Source organism: Dryobates pubescens, chromosome 12 (genome assembly GCF_014839835.1).
Source record: "Dryobates pubescens isolate bDryPub1 chromosome 12, bDryPub1.pri, whole genome shotgun sequence".
In the NCBI taxonomy this organism is placed as follows: Eukaryota; Metazoa; Chordata; class Aves; order Piciformes; family Picidae; genus Dryobates; species Dryobates pubescens.
In genome coordinates, this window is record NC_071623.1 from 22453704 (window position 1) to 22470450 (window position 16747).

At 45.2% G+C, this 16747-nt stretch overlaps 1 protein-coding gene across 1 annotated transcript; it reads left to right on the top strand.

Annotated features, from left to right (window-relative positions):
* Nucleotides 1-14667: 14667 nt before the first annotated feature.
* On the top strand, nucleotides 14668-16076 carry C12H21orf62 (chromosome 12 C21orf62 homolog). The gene has a single exon (XM_009907379.2). It carries the CDS (start codon nucleotides 15241-15243, stop codon nucleotides 15913-15915), a length of 675 nt encoding a protein of 224 aa, XP_009905681.1. The 5' UTR covers nucleotides 14668-15240; the 3' UTR covers nucleotides 15916-16076.
* Nucleotides 16077-16747: the final 671 nt, after the last annotated feature.

Sequence of the window (16747 nt, forward strand, 5' to 3'; positions counted from 1 at the left end):
GCCACGGGATGGTGCCTTGTTTTGTGGTGGTGAATACAGGAGAAGCAATTAATCTGGAGGATCCTAATAAAGAGGAACATTTTACAGAGGAAACAAAAGGCACTTCTAAGTAAATAAATGTGCTGCATTTAAATAGCATTCCTACCTTGGGTAATGAGATAAAGGTGTGACACAAAGGGAAGGACACATTATAGAAATCCTGCATGATACCTGGGGCAAGTGTACAGCATCAACATTTAGAAATTATTAGATACTGATCATCAGTAAAGATGTTATTGCTGTTTTCAGTGTTCCAGTTTAAACATAGAAATGTACTAAACAGAAATTCAGAGCATCAGTAATGAGATGTATTACTCTAGAGGTGAACTTGGGGCACATTAGGAGAAAGGATGAGCAATGATGGCCTCAAAAAAATAGCAGGTAAGTGCATATGAGTGACACAGTTTTGGTGTTTAGTCCTGGTTTTGATCAGCAGCACTGTATCTGAGAGGCCATGAATTTTCCCATGAGCATGTGCCCAAAATGCAATCAGGAATATCTTGCTCTTGGTTAAGCCAACTTCCTAACTCCCATTGAAATTACTGTCTTAAGCACCTTCTGCTTTGCTTTCCTGACCAAGACATAACACCTTTCCATTGCATCTTTAATATAAAACCTGCTTTTATTTTCATTTCTTATTACTCTCAGGCATAGAAATCAAGGCAGCATCTTCCATGAACAAGGCTCTTAGAAGAGTAATTCCAAAGGCAGAGAGATAGGTAACAGGATTCTCATCCTCCATCCTCCCCCCCAAAAGAATTCCCCTTACTCAGATCTAACATGTAAGGTTTCCCCAGCTTCACAAACCTGGAAGGAGGAGGAAGAGGAGGGAAGGAAGAGATATCTGATCAGCAGTGCAGCCTAATGGCCAACATGATGCATGCCCTGGGGTTTGAAGCAGAGAGTCACTCAACATATGGAAGTCTTGCCAGCTCCTCTGCCCATGGGTGCAGGAACGGCCACTAGGCACCTGAAGGGGACTGTTGCTCAGGAATACCTCATAGTATTTAGCTCCAAAAAGGCACATCTAATCTTAGACAAGGTACCTCTGCCAGAGTTGGAGCAGCCACAGAAATCAGGGGCTCAGCAGACTGGGGCTAAAGCTGCCAGGAATGCACATGGTAGTGGTTCCCCTCTGTTCTCCTGCCCTGTTCTTCCCATAGCCCTTGCCCTGCTGCCTCCATGCTCAGGGAGGATCTGCCCTGGGGGAAGCCAGCAGTTGCCCTGGGTTCCCCAACCATCCATTCCTATTGACACAGGTCTCCATTGTGCCTCCTGGTTTGTGTGCCCAGAGCTGCCTGGGGATAGTGGCAAGAGCTGAAGAGAAATACCAAGCATGGCTAGCAAAAGTAAAACTCAAGCCCTCTCCACTTTCTCCCCAGCCACATGTGTCTCCTCTTGACCAGAGTTGCTGAGCTGGAGGAAAGAAGCTATGCTTGCTCTGTGCTGCTGGGGGTCTTCCTCCTTCCTGGGACCTGTGTTAGTCATGGAACATGGCACAGGGAAGGTGTGCCATGAATTATGTCCTCCACAGCCTTTGGTGTAAGCAAAAGAAGTTTCTGTGTTGCAAATGATGAAGTACCACCTCAAATTGCTTGTTAAGTTGGGAGAGATGAAATCTGTAAAATAACCCGATCAGTATGCAACCAATAGGTCGAGGGAGCTGATTCTGTCACTCTGCTCTGGTGAGACTACACCTGGAGTACTCATCCATCACTGGAGCACTCTGCACAGGAATGCCATGAGCCGGTGTAGAGGAGGACCACAAAATTGATCAGAGGAGGGAACACCTCTCTGTGGTGGTTTTAGGCTGTGTCTTTAAAATGTAGTAACTGAGTTGGTCTGGAAAAGTTAATGCTGGGGGGGAAACTTCAACCCACCACACTCTCCTATGCAGACAGGCTGAGAAAGTTGGGATTGTTCAGCCTGGAGAAGAGAAGGCTCCAGGGAGACCCTATTGCAACCTGTAAGTACTTAAAAGGAGAAAAGATGGCAACAGGGGGTAATGCTTTTAAACCAAAAGCAGGTAGATGTATATATTTTTTACAGTGAAACCGTCCATAGGTTGCCCAGAGAGGTGGCAGATGCCACAGCCATGGGAACATTTCAGGTCAGGTTGCATGGGGCTCGGAACAACCTTTGCATTGCAAAGGCGTTGGTCTAGATGACCTTTAAAGACCCCTTCCATGCTGAAACATTTTGTGTATCAGCCAGGAGGGTCACTTGGAAGGGAAGGGGTGAAGGGAAATTCAGGTCATTATCGCAGCGCCGGGCCTGTCCCACTTTTGCTACAGCGCCCGAAGCAGAGGACCCTGCTCCTGCCCTGGTCCTTCCCCCCCGCCAGGCGGCGCTCGCCCTCCACAGAGAAGACATCGCGCGGTGCTCAGCGCGCTTCTACCCGCTTGTTCCTGCCGCGGCCGGGCAGCTGCCGGAGCTGCGGACGCCGCCTATCGGCGCGGGCGGGGACTGTGGGGCTGACAGGGCGCCGGTGCCGCCGCGCGCAGGAAGAAAAGCAACACCGCCCCCCGGTGGCTGGCGATCGCTGCTTCACTGCCCGTATCACTCAGGCACGCACAAAGACAGAGGCACACGGAGAGCCGCACACACACAGAGGCACACAGACATGCATGCAACAGGTGTATTTGACCCTCTGTACCACATTTACGCATATTTTAAATACCTCCAGGGATGGTGACTCCACCACTTCCTTGGGCAGCCTGTTCCAATACCTGATAACCTTTCCTGTGAAGAAATTTTTCCCAATACCCAAGCTGAACCTCCTGGCACAACTTAAGGCCGTTTCCCCTTGTCCTGTCAGTTGTTGCGTGTGAGAAGAGACCAACCGCCACCTCGCTTCAGCTCGTTTGAGATAGTTGTAGAGGACAATGCGGTCTCCATTCAGCCTCCTTTTCAGAAGGCTAAACAACCCCAGTTCTCTCAGCTGCTTCTCATAAGACATGTATGCAAGGCCCTTCACCAGCTCTGCTGCTCTTACATTTAAATTGCTCTTAGTTGCTTCAACGCAGGCATGCAGCCCGAAAACAGCAGCTTGGTCAGGGAGGACTTTTGGCAAACTGTTAATTTTTGATCACTTCCCATCCCAGCTTTGCTCTCCCATCTGTGTCTTGTTTACATAAAAGATAAATCCTTCCTACAGCACTGGAAATCCCTCTGTTGTTGCTAATTTCTTAATTTGTTGCTTAGATCTCGGCAATGTCTGCCACACCAACTGAGCAGGTTTTCCAAACCACAGGTATATCTACCCCAGGTATATCTGCCCTCACCCTCAGGCAGCTACTCAAGACAGTTGAAAATTCAAATTTAGCATTATGCTTTCTATCTTCTGTCCTTCTCCCTTCCACACCATGCCCCCTAGTATAGCTTGGCACAGTGGCAATTCTCTGTTGCCCGAGAAGGATTACAGAGATGTGCATGCAACAGCTAAAAGCTTTTCCTGCCCCTCTGGTGCTTTTGGACTGTCAAGATAAGCTGGCAATCTGCTTCCCTAAAGATCAAACAGGTTGTTGATTTCTGGACATGGTTTGTTATTAGCTGTTTTTATCTTTGTAGAACTGACTCAGGGACTGCCTGAGGGGGTAGCTGGTGCACTAAAAGAAGTGGGGGGGGGGAAATGAAAGATGGGAAATAAGATGGGAAATTCAGCCTATACCCCAACTGCATGCTGGCTTCATTTCATGGACCTGCTCCAGGTTGCATCTCTCTGAGAAGCACAGGGCCCCAGTCCCTCTGCTTGCCTCAGAGGTCAATGGCTCCAGCTGGCAAAATGTGCCTTCTTGCTGTAAAAGGGCATGTAGAAATGGCAAAGTTGGCCTGGCATATCACTGAACATTAGCAGTCCAACTTAACAATCCCTTAACAATTCCCAGCTTTATTGGGAATCTGTACCTGGTTGCTCAGCTGCAATGATATTCACAAAGTAAAGATCAGCCACATCAGCCAAAATCTAGACATAACCACCAAGCACCTGCATGGTGTCATACGTAACACCAGCCAGAGGTTTCAGTCCAGCTGTTTAGCAGATGACTGTCTCCACAACAAAAAAACTACAGCCAAAAGTGATGACAGAGTTCCTCTGGGGATTGTTGGATGTGACCAACCCCAAGCCAACAAGAAACCCATGACATATAGCTTCTGAAACAAGTAATACTGCAATCTCTCTGTAATGTAACCCCAAACCTAGATACTCCATATTAGGTGCAGCAGAATAATGACTGTTTGTCATGGGTGAAGCCCACACTGCTCATCTTTTTCAAACTACATTATTTTTTTCCTGCTCCATGCAATGAGAAAGTACTTTGCAGATTTGTATTCCTCAAAATCACCTCTTAGGTTTGATAAAGTTTCTGTAAGGTCTTCAAAGCAACTGTTTTTAATAGGAGTAGATTTATTTTTGTTGAGACCTTTTTGTGCTGTGAAATTGCTTGTCCTGTACGTTGAGCTGCAGGAGCAAGTATGGCTATGCTTGAAAAAGTCAGTGGGCTCCACATTTTTGGGCTAGACACACTATTTTGACTTCCTTCTGCAAAGAAACCAAAGCTAACTCCTTTGAAATAACCTGGCTATCAGTACAGCTAGCTTATTTCCTTGGGTTTCATCAGGTTTTGCAAGCCTTCAATAGAGAGATGATCGCTCCTATATATACAGCCCTCAGTGGGTTCAGATGAGCACTGGTTTCTGACAAGTGTGGATCTAGTGGAGGGTGTCCCTGCCCATGGCAGGGGGGTTGGAACTAGATGATTCTTGGGGTCCCTTCCAACCCTGACAATTCTGTGATTCTGTGTTTTGATATTTGTTTAGAAATGTTTATCCATTGGCAATGGAACAAAACATCCAGTTCACTTTATGGATGATACTAAACAGTGACTAACAACCCTGATGGTTAACCCCACTCAACTCAGAAGCAAGCACTGATCTATCATGACCAGTCATCATTCATGTCACATGGTCATAACGCTGAGGTAACATATGCAACATATATGTTAGCATCTGGGATATTATACTATTACCCACTGTGAGATGTATGCTTTGTTCTATAAAACCTTTCTGCTACTTAGCCTCTTGCAGAATAGACGCTTATTTTTATTAACCCAAGGCTGTAGCATTTCCAATGCATTGTAGGACTTCTCTTTATATTCACAGGAGAAGAATGCACAGGACGTAGAAGCACCCCGGTCACAAGTCTTTGCATTCTCCCTGGAGGAACACTGAAACTCGGTATAATTTCCTGATTCAAGAAGTCATGCACATGCACAAACACAGACCAGATAACAGGTGTATTTATTTTCCTCCAAAGACAGGTGACAAAAAGTATCACTCATCTTATGCAAGTGCTCTAGTGGCAGGCAGTCCACTTTGCACACAGAGGGGAACATGCTCCCATTCCCCATGATGACTTATTGAGACATACCAGACATAAGCAGCAACCCTGAAACCCTGTAAGTGAAGGTTTAAAAAAGATGACCTGAAACTGCTTTACAGCCTAAGGAAAGGAGCATACAAAGTTTTCAGACCTTTTTGAGTTCTGGCTTTCTGGGTTTCTGTGATTAATTTCAATGTGGCCATTTTATGTAGTTGGAAATTTTGTTTTCTTAGTTGGAATAGTGAGACTTTTTTTTTTTCACGTGGGGCAGGAAAGACCTGATAAACAAGGATTCTACTACAGGCAGATGTGAAGGAAAAGATGCTGCCATTTAAATGGCAGAACCCTCAGTTTCCTCTCTGTTCCACTGCACAGCTGCAGGAACTATGCTCCTGGGTCTCTTGTTTCTTTCTGGTCATTTCTGTGCTGGAGCCTCCTCTGGGTTTGTACAGCAGCTTCTATAAATAGCAGTATAATGTTTTACATGTATGTATGCATGTAAGTATGTGTATCAGAAGACGTTATGCCAATTCAGGTATTAGTAAGTGGCACTAACAGATGTTAAGAGACCCGGCTTGTGCCCTGCAGCTGCCCATAGGCAGGCTGCATGCCACAGGATGGCAGCCGTGCACCTAGTACCCAGCCAACCCGCAGCCGCCATCTGCGGCTCCCTCTGCCTCTGCTAGGTAAGCACAGCCTCAGAAAGCTGTGCCACTACCGGGCTCTTGGGAACGCCAGGGGAAGCCACGGCAGGACCAACACCCCTCGGGCCACCTGCCCACAGCAAGCTGCCATCATCGGCCCAACCACAGGGCTGGGGAAGTCAACGAGGAAGGCCGTCGCCACGGCTTCGCCTTCTTTCCCACGGCTGTATGTGTGGTCGGGTGCCCGCGACCGCCGCCGCCCACTGGTCTGTTGCCCTGCCCCGAGAGCTCCGGCTCTAACCTGGGGGAAAATACCGCGATGCCGCCCGGCCCCCTGCAAGACCGCGATGCCGCCCGGCCCCCTGCTTGGCTGGCTGAGACGCGGCACTTGCACCCGCTCCCTACCCCTGCTCCAGAGACGAATCGAGGTTGCTCCCATAGCACGGACAGGTAAGGACATACCTCGCCCTTGACCCAAGAGCAATGCCTCTGCCCACCGACGGAGAGCCCCAGTCACGCCGACTTTTATGTTGACATAACTGGAGGCAGAGAAAAACAGAGACCCCTTGGACAGCTCCGAGGAATGGCGGGGACAACACGCCTGCCCCTTGACCTGTGTCAAACGGTCCGAGCAGGGTGGACCTGACAGCCGCTCCCTGTCCTGGAGGCACAGAATCACAGAATTGTCAGGGGTGGGAGGGACCTCAAGGATCATCCAGTTCCAACCCCCCTGCCATGGGCAGGGACACCTCACACTAGATCAGGTTGCTCACAGTCACATCCAGCCTGGCCTTAAAAACATCCAGGGATGAGGCTTTCATCACATCCCTGAGCAACCTGCTCCAATGTCTCACCACCCTTATGGTGAAGAACTTCTTCCTAATGTCTAATCTAAATCTACCCTCCTCTAGCCTGGATCCATTCCCCCTAGTCCTATCATTTCCTGACACCCTAAGAAGTCCTTCACCAGCTTGTAGGCTCCCTTCAGATACTGGAAGGCCACAGTAAGTTCTCCTCAGAGCTGCCTTCTCTCCAATCTGAACAACCCCAACTCTGACAGCCATTTCTGGGCCTGAAGCTGGGTAGACGTGGTAGTTCCTGGCCTGGAAAGAGGTGGACCTGCCTGACAAGAACCTCAGGAAGTTCAACAAGGACAATTACCAAATCCTGCAGGCGGGAAGAAATAGCCTCTTGCAATGGTAAAAGTCTGGGGACTGGACGGTTGGGCACAGCTGTGCTGGAAAGGCCCTGGGAGTCTGGGCTGACAGCAAGCTGGGCATTGGCTAGCAGCCTGCCTCAGCAGCAGAGAGGGGCATCAGTACCCTAGGCTGTTTGAACAAGAGCACAGCCAGCAGGTCAAGGGAAGGGATTTTTCCCCATTTACTTTGCTCTTGTTGGGCTGTATCTGGAATAATCCTTATTGTTTTGGCATTTGCTGTACAAGACATCAGTAACTCAGAGCAAGGTCAGGCAAGGGCCACAAGTATGGTCAAAGCTGGAGCACCAATCTTGGGAGGAGAGGCAGAGAGAATGGAGCTTGTTCAGCCTTGAGAAAGAAAGGCTGTGCAGGGACCTAATAGCCATTCTGCCAGGAAGTCATCAAAAAGATAGAGCTAGGCTTGTAACTGAGGTGTAGAATGGGAGAACAAGAGACAGCAGGAAGTACAGTAGGATCCAACATGATATAAAGGGAGGGCAGGGGGAGAGTGAACAAAATAAACAAACAAACAAAATCCCAACCAAACACTGGAGCAGGCTCCCCACAAGGATTGTGCAGGCTCCAGCCTTGGAGGTTTTTAAGACCTAACTGGAGAAAGCTCTGAGGAGCCTGGTCTGATGAAGATGAGCAAGCTTTTTCAACTGTCAATAGTCAAGCCTGAAGACACAAGTTTGTGAGAGACATGAGCCTCCCAATGCTCCCACCTATAATGTGAAGTTGCAACATCAACCTTTATGCAAGTCATGATTAATAAACACATTATCCACAAGTCCTCAGCAGAAAGATGAAATCATTTGGAAGACTGTAGGCCTCATCCTGTTTTTATTGAATGTCAACCCCTCGGACACTGCGATACAAAACTTCTTTAAAAATCACTAGAGCAGAAAACAACAACTGTATTTCATATTTAGCATGTATGGCATGCACCTTTTGTAGTGCATATGAAAGCAACATACAAACAAAGCATAAGAAGAATCCTAATAACCTTTAATAAACTGTGTTTTTACAATTGATAGCATCTTCTGTTTTCACAGTGAGGTACATCAAACGAAGGACCTTTCTCTCCTTGTGTCACAACATGGTAGTAGCAACATAAGCAAGCAATGTAGTGCATCAAGGTGGATCAATCCTGTAGCCAAATGCCCTTACTGAGGTAAAAGCATCAGCAGTTTCCAGAGGGCTCTCAGGCATGCAAAGGTCAGGCATCACTTTTCATAAACAAGCAAATACCTTGTAATTTGAATCCCAGCAATTTTTACTCTGTATTTCCTACAGGGGCCTTGCTCCAGAGCACCTTTACCCTGCAGCACGTTGCCTCAGTGGTTTTTTTTAGGATGCTTCTACTTCATTTTCTTATGACTGGCTTATGACTGCCCTGTCCTTACAAAGAATCCAGCTGTTTTTTCAAGCCAGTCAGTGCCACCCTAGCTGTAGTGATTCTGCTACTCAGTAGGTAGTCTCCTGCAATAACAGTGTTGTAAAACATGACGCAAAGACATTCTCCATGGATCATGCAGAAACAGTCACAATATTTAAAGATGTGGTTGACAGTCACTTTGTGCTTCTCCTCAGTTGTGGCTTAAAATTTCCAGTTACTCCTGCCAGTTGGGTTATCAGGCTTTCAAACTCGACCTGAGAGGTTTATATTTTAAGCCTACACACAAAGCCCCCCCAAAAGTGGGCAGAGCAGAATGTGTCCCATGAGGACAGTCATAGGGCTCCTCAAGTGGAGGACCTGCACAGTTCTGGTGGGGGGAGCACAGCATGCCTGAGGTTCCATCTCCCTCCCTGCACACCGCGCTGGTCATCCCCTTGCACACAGGAGTCACCAGCTCCCACAGCTCGCCTACACCCCAGCTCCCCTTCTAGAGCAAGCAGGGAGGCCTTCTGTCACCTCCAAACATTTCCAGGAAAGCCCTTGGTGTCCGACGGCACACCTGAGCCTGTGGGAGCCGAGGTAACGAAGGCAGGGATCCTGCCGCGGTGGTATTAACGACAGGGGCAGACCTTGGGCCTCTCTCCCGGTTGTCAGGGGAACGGCATGGGTTGCCGGCCCCGCGAAAACATAAAAGAGCAGCAGCGAGTGGGAGAGGAGGCACAGCCGGCTGCCCCGCAGGCTCATCCCGCTCGCAGCGCCAGCCGAGCATCCCTGCCTCCGCAAGCTCAGCCAGGCGGGAAGCCGGCTGGTGAACAATCCATCCGCCAGCATCTGAAGAAAAAGTAAGTCCCTGTCTTTGTTTCAGCTCGAGAAGCAGGGGGGTACATAACAGCAGAACGTTTAATAGCCTGCATTTTTTTGAATGAAGCTGTTTCTCTTCCAGCACAATTATTTCCTTGCCAGTAACTCTGTTCCCGGTAGGGTTTTTTTGGTTGGTTTTGCCCCACCACACTCCCCCCTCTCCCCCCCACACTCTCCCCCCCCCCCCCCCAGTTTCGTTGTTTTGTAATCATGGTGAAATAACAGATTCTGGAAAGTTTGTCTTTCATATGTTGCAATTGTTTACACACTTTATCTGTATCCCTTGGTAATAATTAATAACTCTATGAATAATAACCACAGAGAATGGGGGAATGATTTTGCTCCATTTTGCAAACACTTATTTAGGCAAATCTTTGAAGGTGACAAGTCTTGGTGGGAATTATTCCAGCTGACAGTTAAAACTGCCTTGAGAATAACACTGGAAAAGGAGGATTGAAGAAAGCTGCTGGGACCTGTGTTTTATTCTGCCATTTAATTTATAAATCAAGCCAGTGACACAGTAGGGACAAAACAAAAAGTAAAACCCACTGATTTCAATCCAGTTACATAGGTGTAATGACAAATCCTGCCTGTGGTGCTCAAGTGGGCAAGGTAAATTTGATCTGCTGATGCTTTATAAAGCTGCACAGAACAGTGGTCTCCTTCCAAGCTTTCTACCACTTTCTCTTCACATTTCATTTATGTAAGTGCTTATCATGGTGCGATTCAAAGGTGAACACCCAGATCACTGTGTGTCACCTGTCCCGGACAGCATGTACTGTGCACCCCTCTAAGATGGATTAGCTCCAGGTCTGTCCTGGCAAAGTAAGTCCTGCCATTCATTTTGGCCCCCATCTCTACTGTGAAAAATGTGGACTTCATACTTGAAGCAAAGCATGAAAACGAAGGCTTTACACACATGCATCCTTTCTGCTCTCTGGGAATAATCAGGCTGTACCTGAAAAAGGTGACCTTCATCAAGAGGAAAAAGGCAGTTCTTTGGGAAGACAAGCCTCCCTCCTTTCCCTTAAGTTTTCTCCTATTAATCTGCCTCCCTTGCAGCCTTCCCACCTGTAATGTTTGCCTCCAGTGTGGACAGAATTTTTGCCTGGGATGGCCAGGCTTGATGATTTTGCCGAAGTGTTTTTAGATGAATTGTCTGTCCCAGAGTTTGTGTGCATCTGAATACCAAAATACTTACATGGGAACATTTGTAAAGGTCTGTTCAAGTTCAGTGCAACATAATTGCCTATTTTATCTTGTACTTTTATCACTGGTGGGAAGGAATTTGTTCTGCTACACTTGACAGCACCACTGCTACAGCGCTGGTTGCTCAGTTTAGTAACAGCAGCCCGGGCTTCTGCTGCACGATACAAATGCAAACACAGTTTTGAAGTTACTGCAAGTAAGTATGGATCATGCTGCAGCCTGGAAGCCTGTAGAACATCAGCTTTTATCATAAAGTTATTCTCCTACATTTATCTCTGGAGTAACTAAATAAGTATGGTAATTGTTTAAACAAAGACAGAAAACAAAATACCTCTCTCTCTGCAATCGGCCCTCTTAGGGAACTCCCGAAACTCCCACAGTGTAGAAAGGTCAGATCCAGCATTTTGTTTATCTCAAGGCCTGAGCCTCCCTGGGCTTTCTGGTCAGATAATGCTCTGCAGTGAAGACTAAGACTAGACTTAAGAAGGGACTGACTCTTTGTGTTTTACATAACTCTTTACACTTTCTTGTAATCTTGTGCTTTGACACCCGCTTAGTTCAGCAGACATTAAAAACTAACCTCAGTCTTTTTCATGTGCAAACCAGAGGTATTTTTGTTCAGTTACAATTTAACACTAGAAGGGTTTGTTGTTTTGGGGTTTTTTTCAGCTCTGATAGGCTCTCAAGCAAAATTCCAGTTAGTTATGAAGTGAACACATCACAGCCACCCAATAATTGCCCTGTGTAGCCTTAAAAAAAGCTTTTATCAACAAACATTTTACCAGTTAGACCACTATTAAATATCACCAAAGGAGTACATAGATAAGGCAAAGCCTGAGGTGTGCTTTGCTCCTTAGAGTAATGGGAGCTTGGCTGAGCTTCTACTTCTCCTGCCTCCTTTTTGAGGTTTTTGTGTGGCAGGAGAGCAATGCATTGGCCCAAGTGAGATCAGCCCAGTTAAGCTTCTCTACCTATCTCCTTGCTGTCACCTTCTCCCTGAAATGCAGTGTATTTTTTCACACATCCCTCCCATACCTGCATACAAGCAGGAGAAGAAAGAGGCAGTGTTCATAGTTCCTCTAAATGCTTTTTTTGTTGCCCACCCCTTCATGCTATTTTGATCTAAATTGGGTGGTTTAGGTATTCATCCTGTGTACATTTACTCAAGCTGCACAAGATTATGTGGCTTTAAGCTCCTCTTTGCTTAATACAACACTTTCACATAGGCACATGTTAACACCAGTAATCAATGAGGGGGTTTAATTAGTGTTTTTTCTGAATACAGAATGGAAGAAAGCACCCTGTGAAGAAATTAATTGTATAGACTTGGGACTTCCATTGAATAGGATTAACTTTCTTTGAGACAGTAGCATTCTCACACAACAGTCAAAGGCTTTTTATTGCCTTCTCTTTTTTTTTCAGTTTTCTTAATACACAGATCTGTAATTACAAAAAGGAAAAAAAAAATGAAGGAAAAAAAAAATCTAATTATCGAAGCAAATTCAGATACCTGACATTTTTATTGAATAAGCATTGAAAATCTCCTTTAGCTATCAAAACATGTGAAGAAAAAGGAGTGGGGTTGCAAACTTGCGCTAGAAAACTTGATAACGTGATAAAGCAGAAGTTTCAATGCTGGGTAGGGTTCATATCTAAAAATGTGCATGGCTGAAGCAATTAAACTGCAATCATTTTCTGATGGTATCTATGCCTAGTCTGATTTGCACTTGAAAGGCCCACATCTCAGGACAAAAATTAACAAATTATTAACTAGATTTAGATGATCCAAAATAACTTTTTTTTTTTTTTTCAGAAGCAGGTGATTGCTGCTGGAAGCAAGTAAAATTTCCCTAAAATAATCAGGATTTTTGTTTGCTGCTAAGCAGAGAATTCACTTCTCTTCTCCATTCCCTAACACAGAGACCCAAGCTCCAAGCCAGTGGATGCTTTTCCACTACACACTGCAGGCTGAAGGGCCTGGGAGGCAGCTGCTGGGATCTGCTTTTTCTCCAGGTTCTGCATGGAAGGAACAACTCATTACTGAACAAGAAATATTGGATTGGATATAAACCACAGAAACCAGGAGCCAAAACAGCAGCAGAATTGGTGGGTCTTCTAGAGAAATGTCATTCCTGTTCTTCACTTTCTGGAAGACATGTTTGAAAAGTTAGCAAAACATCTTCCCTAGGACCTCAGTTTTGTACTCTTTCTGTATGTTCTGCCCTATTAAAGAGCTTTCCCATTTCTTGAGGAAGGATTTCTTCCTTCCTTCTTCATTCCTCCATCCCTGGGTTGAATTTGCCTCTGCTCCACATGGCCCTTTACCACTACTTTCCCTTCTTCTTTTCTCTATAGCTCCCTCCTTCACCCTTGTTTCACCATACCAGGCTCTTGTGGTTTCCTCCTCATCCCTCTGTGTATCCTGAGTCTGTACTCTGGGATTCAGGTACTTTGTCCAGATACTCCTCAACAGGCTTTACTACAGACTTAGGTAGTTGTTATGGAGTTGCTCTTGCTGCTTAGAGCTGGCCATTCTTCCCTGTTCAGCTAAACAGATCTGTATATAACAAAAAGTCCTACAATTTGTGGTGATGCAAGATCTTCACCTCAGTGAATTCTCTAAAGGAGTCTGAGGAAAACTGGATGGTAGCTTTTGAATTCAGGAAGCCTATTTACCAGATGAAAATCAAGAAAATCACACCAATCACTAAAGCTTTCTTGATGATTAACATCTTCAGGATACTTTAAAATCTCTCAGTTCTCAATTTCATTGAATTGTGAAACAGTGGCAATATTACAGCTTTCTGATTTATCACAACTGTTAGCTACAAGCCCCTGGTTAAGGGCCCAGGTGGAGGTTTTGCAATAGGACTTTCATTGTGATGTGTGATTAGATGCTTAGATGCTGTAGACCAAGTTAATCTAGCAGTAATGATACCAGAACAGCTCCATCTTAGATGAGTCTGACCTTTGAAGTTAAACATTAGCTAACAGTTGGACTGGTATTTCTGGTATGTGTAACATTGATTAAATATTTAAGTATTAAAATGTCTGTATCCTTTATTTAAGAAAGCAACACACTAAATTCAGGGAGTATATACAGATTTAAATGATTTTTGAGTCAGTTTGCATACATTTACACTATATAGGCCATAATCTGTCAGAGCAAAGATCATCTAGTTAAATAGCCATCTCCATATGCAGCCATAAGAAGGTGCATAGGAGAAAATTCAAACAGTACAAGAACATGTGATACTTACTGCTGTAACTGTCTTTCATTTTTTCCATCACAGGACCTTCTACAGTCAGGTGTGGTGCCTGTGTACATGATGACTAAAGAGGACTTCTCACTGAACTTATCCAGTCCTGCTTGAATTTCTGGAAACTTTTCACATCTCCAACTTCCTTTGCTAAACGTCAACACATCAGCTGCAACCCTGGTCTTTTTATTTCAAATGTCTTGCTCTTGTTCCTGGAAGAAGCAGTGAAAAACTGATCAACTATCTTCATATTATTTGTGCTGTTATAAGTCACCACCATATCCTGCCTCAACCATCTCTTTTCCCACTTAGAGTCTTATCTAATTCCACTGTACTTTATGGGAAATCCTTCCATAGCTCATCACCCTTGTTGCTCTTCTCTGAACTCCCGTTCTGTAGTATCCTCACTGAAATGGTGGAATCCAAACTGCACATAAGAGGTATGTGTCAGCAAACAATTGATTTATGCCTGTAATTCAACAGCACAGTCTCCTCTTTTTTTTTTTTTCTTTTTTTTTTCAATTATTTTCCTATTACATCTTGGTCTCCAAAACTTACAGGCTAAGGCTGGAGCAGACATAGCTTCACGTGGCTCAAAACTAGGTTGTATTAGCACACCACATAACTGAAGGATATGTGCTGCATCCAGCAGTGCTTCTCCCTTTAAAGATTCCTTCTTCTTTTCCCTTTGCCTGGTATATCTCACACTCACTTTAAATGGAAGATTATTGCAACTCTTACTTGGAAATTCAGGTGTAGAACACGACACTTGTCTTTAGCCCTTCTCAGACTGCCTCGCAAGTGAAGTGGAGAACTGCGTCATTTGTCACCCCTATCTGTTGGGAAGCAGACAAAGCAAAAAAGAGAAATGAGCAGCAGGACTCCTGCCCTTACCTTCACATTGGCAGGCTGAGATGCTGCCTGGATAAGGAAGAGGGTGTCCAAGCTGTCCCATAAGCAAATTAAACCATTAAGAGCAAAAGAGGAGTGAAAGAATCACAAACATGAGTCAAGATTAATTTTTCCGAACCAGCGTATCTGTGTTTCTCTTCTAATACAGGGCAACCTGCAAAGCTGCAGTATGCTTCTGAATAGGTGAGAGAGATAATGAGTGGGAAAAGCAAAGCAATATTAACTGCTGAGTGGTCTTCAGTATAATAAAGAAATTGTTTTTCCTCAATAGGTAAAACCAAATGATATAACTCACTGAGTAAAAAGAGGAGACATTTGGCAGCTTGGCACCAGTACTAATGAAGCCAATAGCCTTCTCTGCTTTCTCCTTTTGGCTGGCTCTCCTTTTGGCTGGTTTCTTTGGCATACAAATCACTGGCACTTTTGTGAGAAGTCAGAAGAACCATACGCTAATTTTCACCAAGGAAAACACAATTCGCAACTGCACCTGCTCGACGGATATTCGCGATTGCGATTACTGCCTGGCAAACTTGATGTGCAATTGCAAAACAGTGCTGCCCTCTACCATGGTAAAAACTACCTACAACAGCCACCTGACCATTTGGTTCACAGACACCTCTGTGCTAGAGATGCTCCTGAACTTCACAAGGGTGTGGGATTTGAAACTGTCCTTCTGTGGCACTACTCCTCTCCCTACTGAATACTTGGCCATTTGGGGACTTCGAAAGCTGCGAGTAAAGAAGGTCAAGGGACATTTTCCAGAGCAAAGTGTCACCATCTACAGCAGCAGCAAAAGTGAAAAAGACAACTCACTTGCAGTGCACAACAAAGACAGACAAATGCTTGTGTATCTTTCTTTTCTGGATACCTCGCTTTTCAATGGATATTCTTTGCTGAAGTCGTACAGCGTGGAGAACATCTCCAGTATCACAGAGCATTTTCCAAGCCTGATGTACTCTGATGTTTCCTCAACCTCAGATAACAAGAGCTATGTTGTAACATTCATTTACTGAGTTATTTAACATACTCAGTAGTCAGAGGCATGTCAAAATACTCAGAAAGAGATGGGATTTCTTTCAATTCTGTCTGGTTTGGTCAAGAGAAACTGTTACAGGATAGACACCACTGACTGTGGTAACACTTTACAAGGCAATTTTTAATGTAAGAGAGACTCATCAGATACCTCAGCAAACACTTCCTTAAAGAACAAAGACAATGTGAAATTACTGGTTTAAAAAGCTTCAGTACATATTCTTTTCAGATATTGTAAGCTAAGAACTGAAATCTGCAAAAAATTTTGTTGTGCCTCAGACAGATAAAGATATAACCATGTACCTCCAGTTGTGTTAGAACCTGAGCCTTCTGGATAATCACTTGGGTAATATGGTAGCTCAAGAAATCCAGTCCAACCCCCTGCTCCAAATGTGGCCACCTCTGGGATCAGACCAGATAGCTCAAGGTTTTCTGCAGTTGGGTCCAAAAAGCCCTCAAGAGCCTGCACAACCTCAACAGGCAAACTGCTCATGGGGAAACTTTTTTTCCGTACATATTAAACCCAGCCTTCCCTTCTCAAAGCTAAGCAAGCACAGATCCCTCACATTTCTCTCAGCCACATCTGTCAGCTACTGACCATCTTGGTGGCTCTCCACTGGACCACTTCAGTTGGACCATATCCTTCTTGCACTAGGAGGGGCAAAATTGCATGCAGTACTCTGTATGCAGCCTAGCAAAAGCTGGGACAGGGGAGTAGTTCCTTCCCTCCATCTGCTGTATATACCTCTGTTGATACAGCCCACTACTGTCAGGTTCAAGGGGTGCAAAGATGGTTACCGATTGCCCAAACTG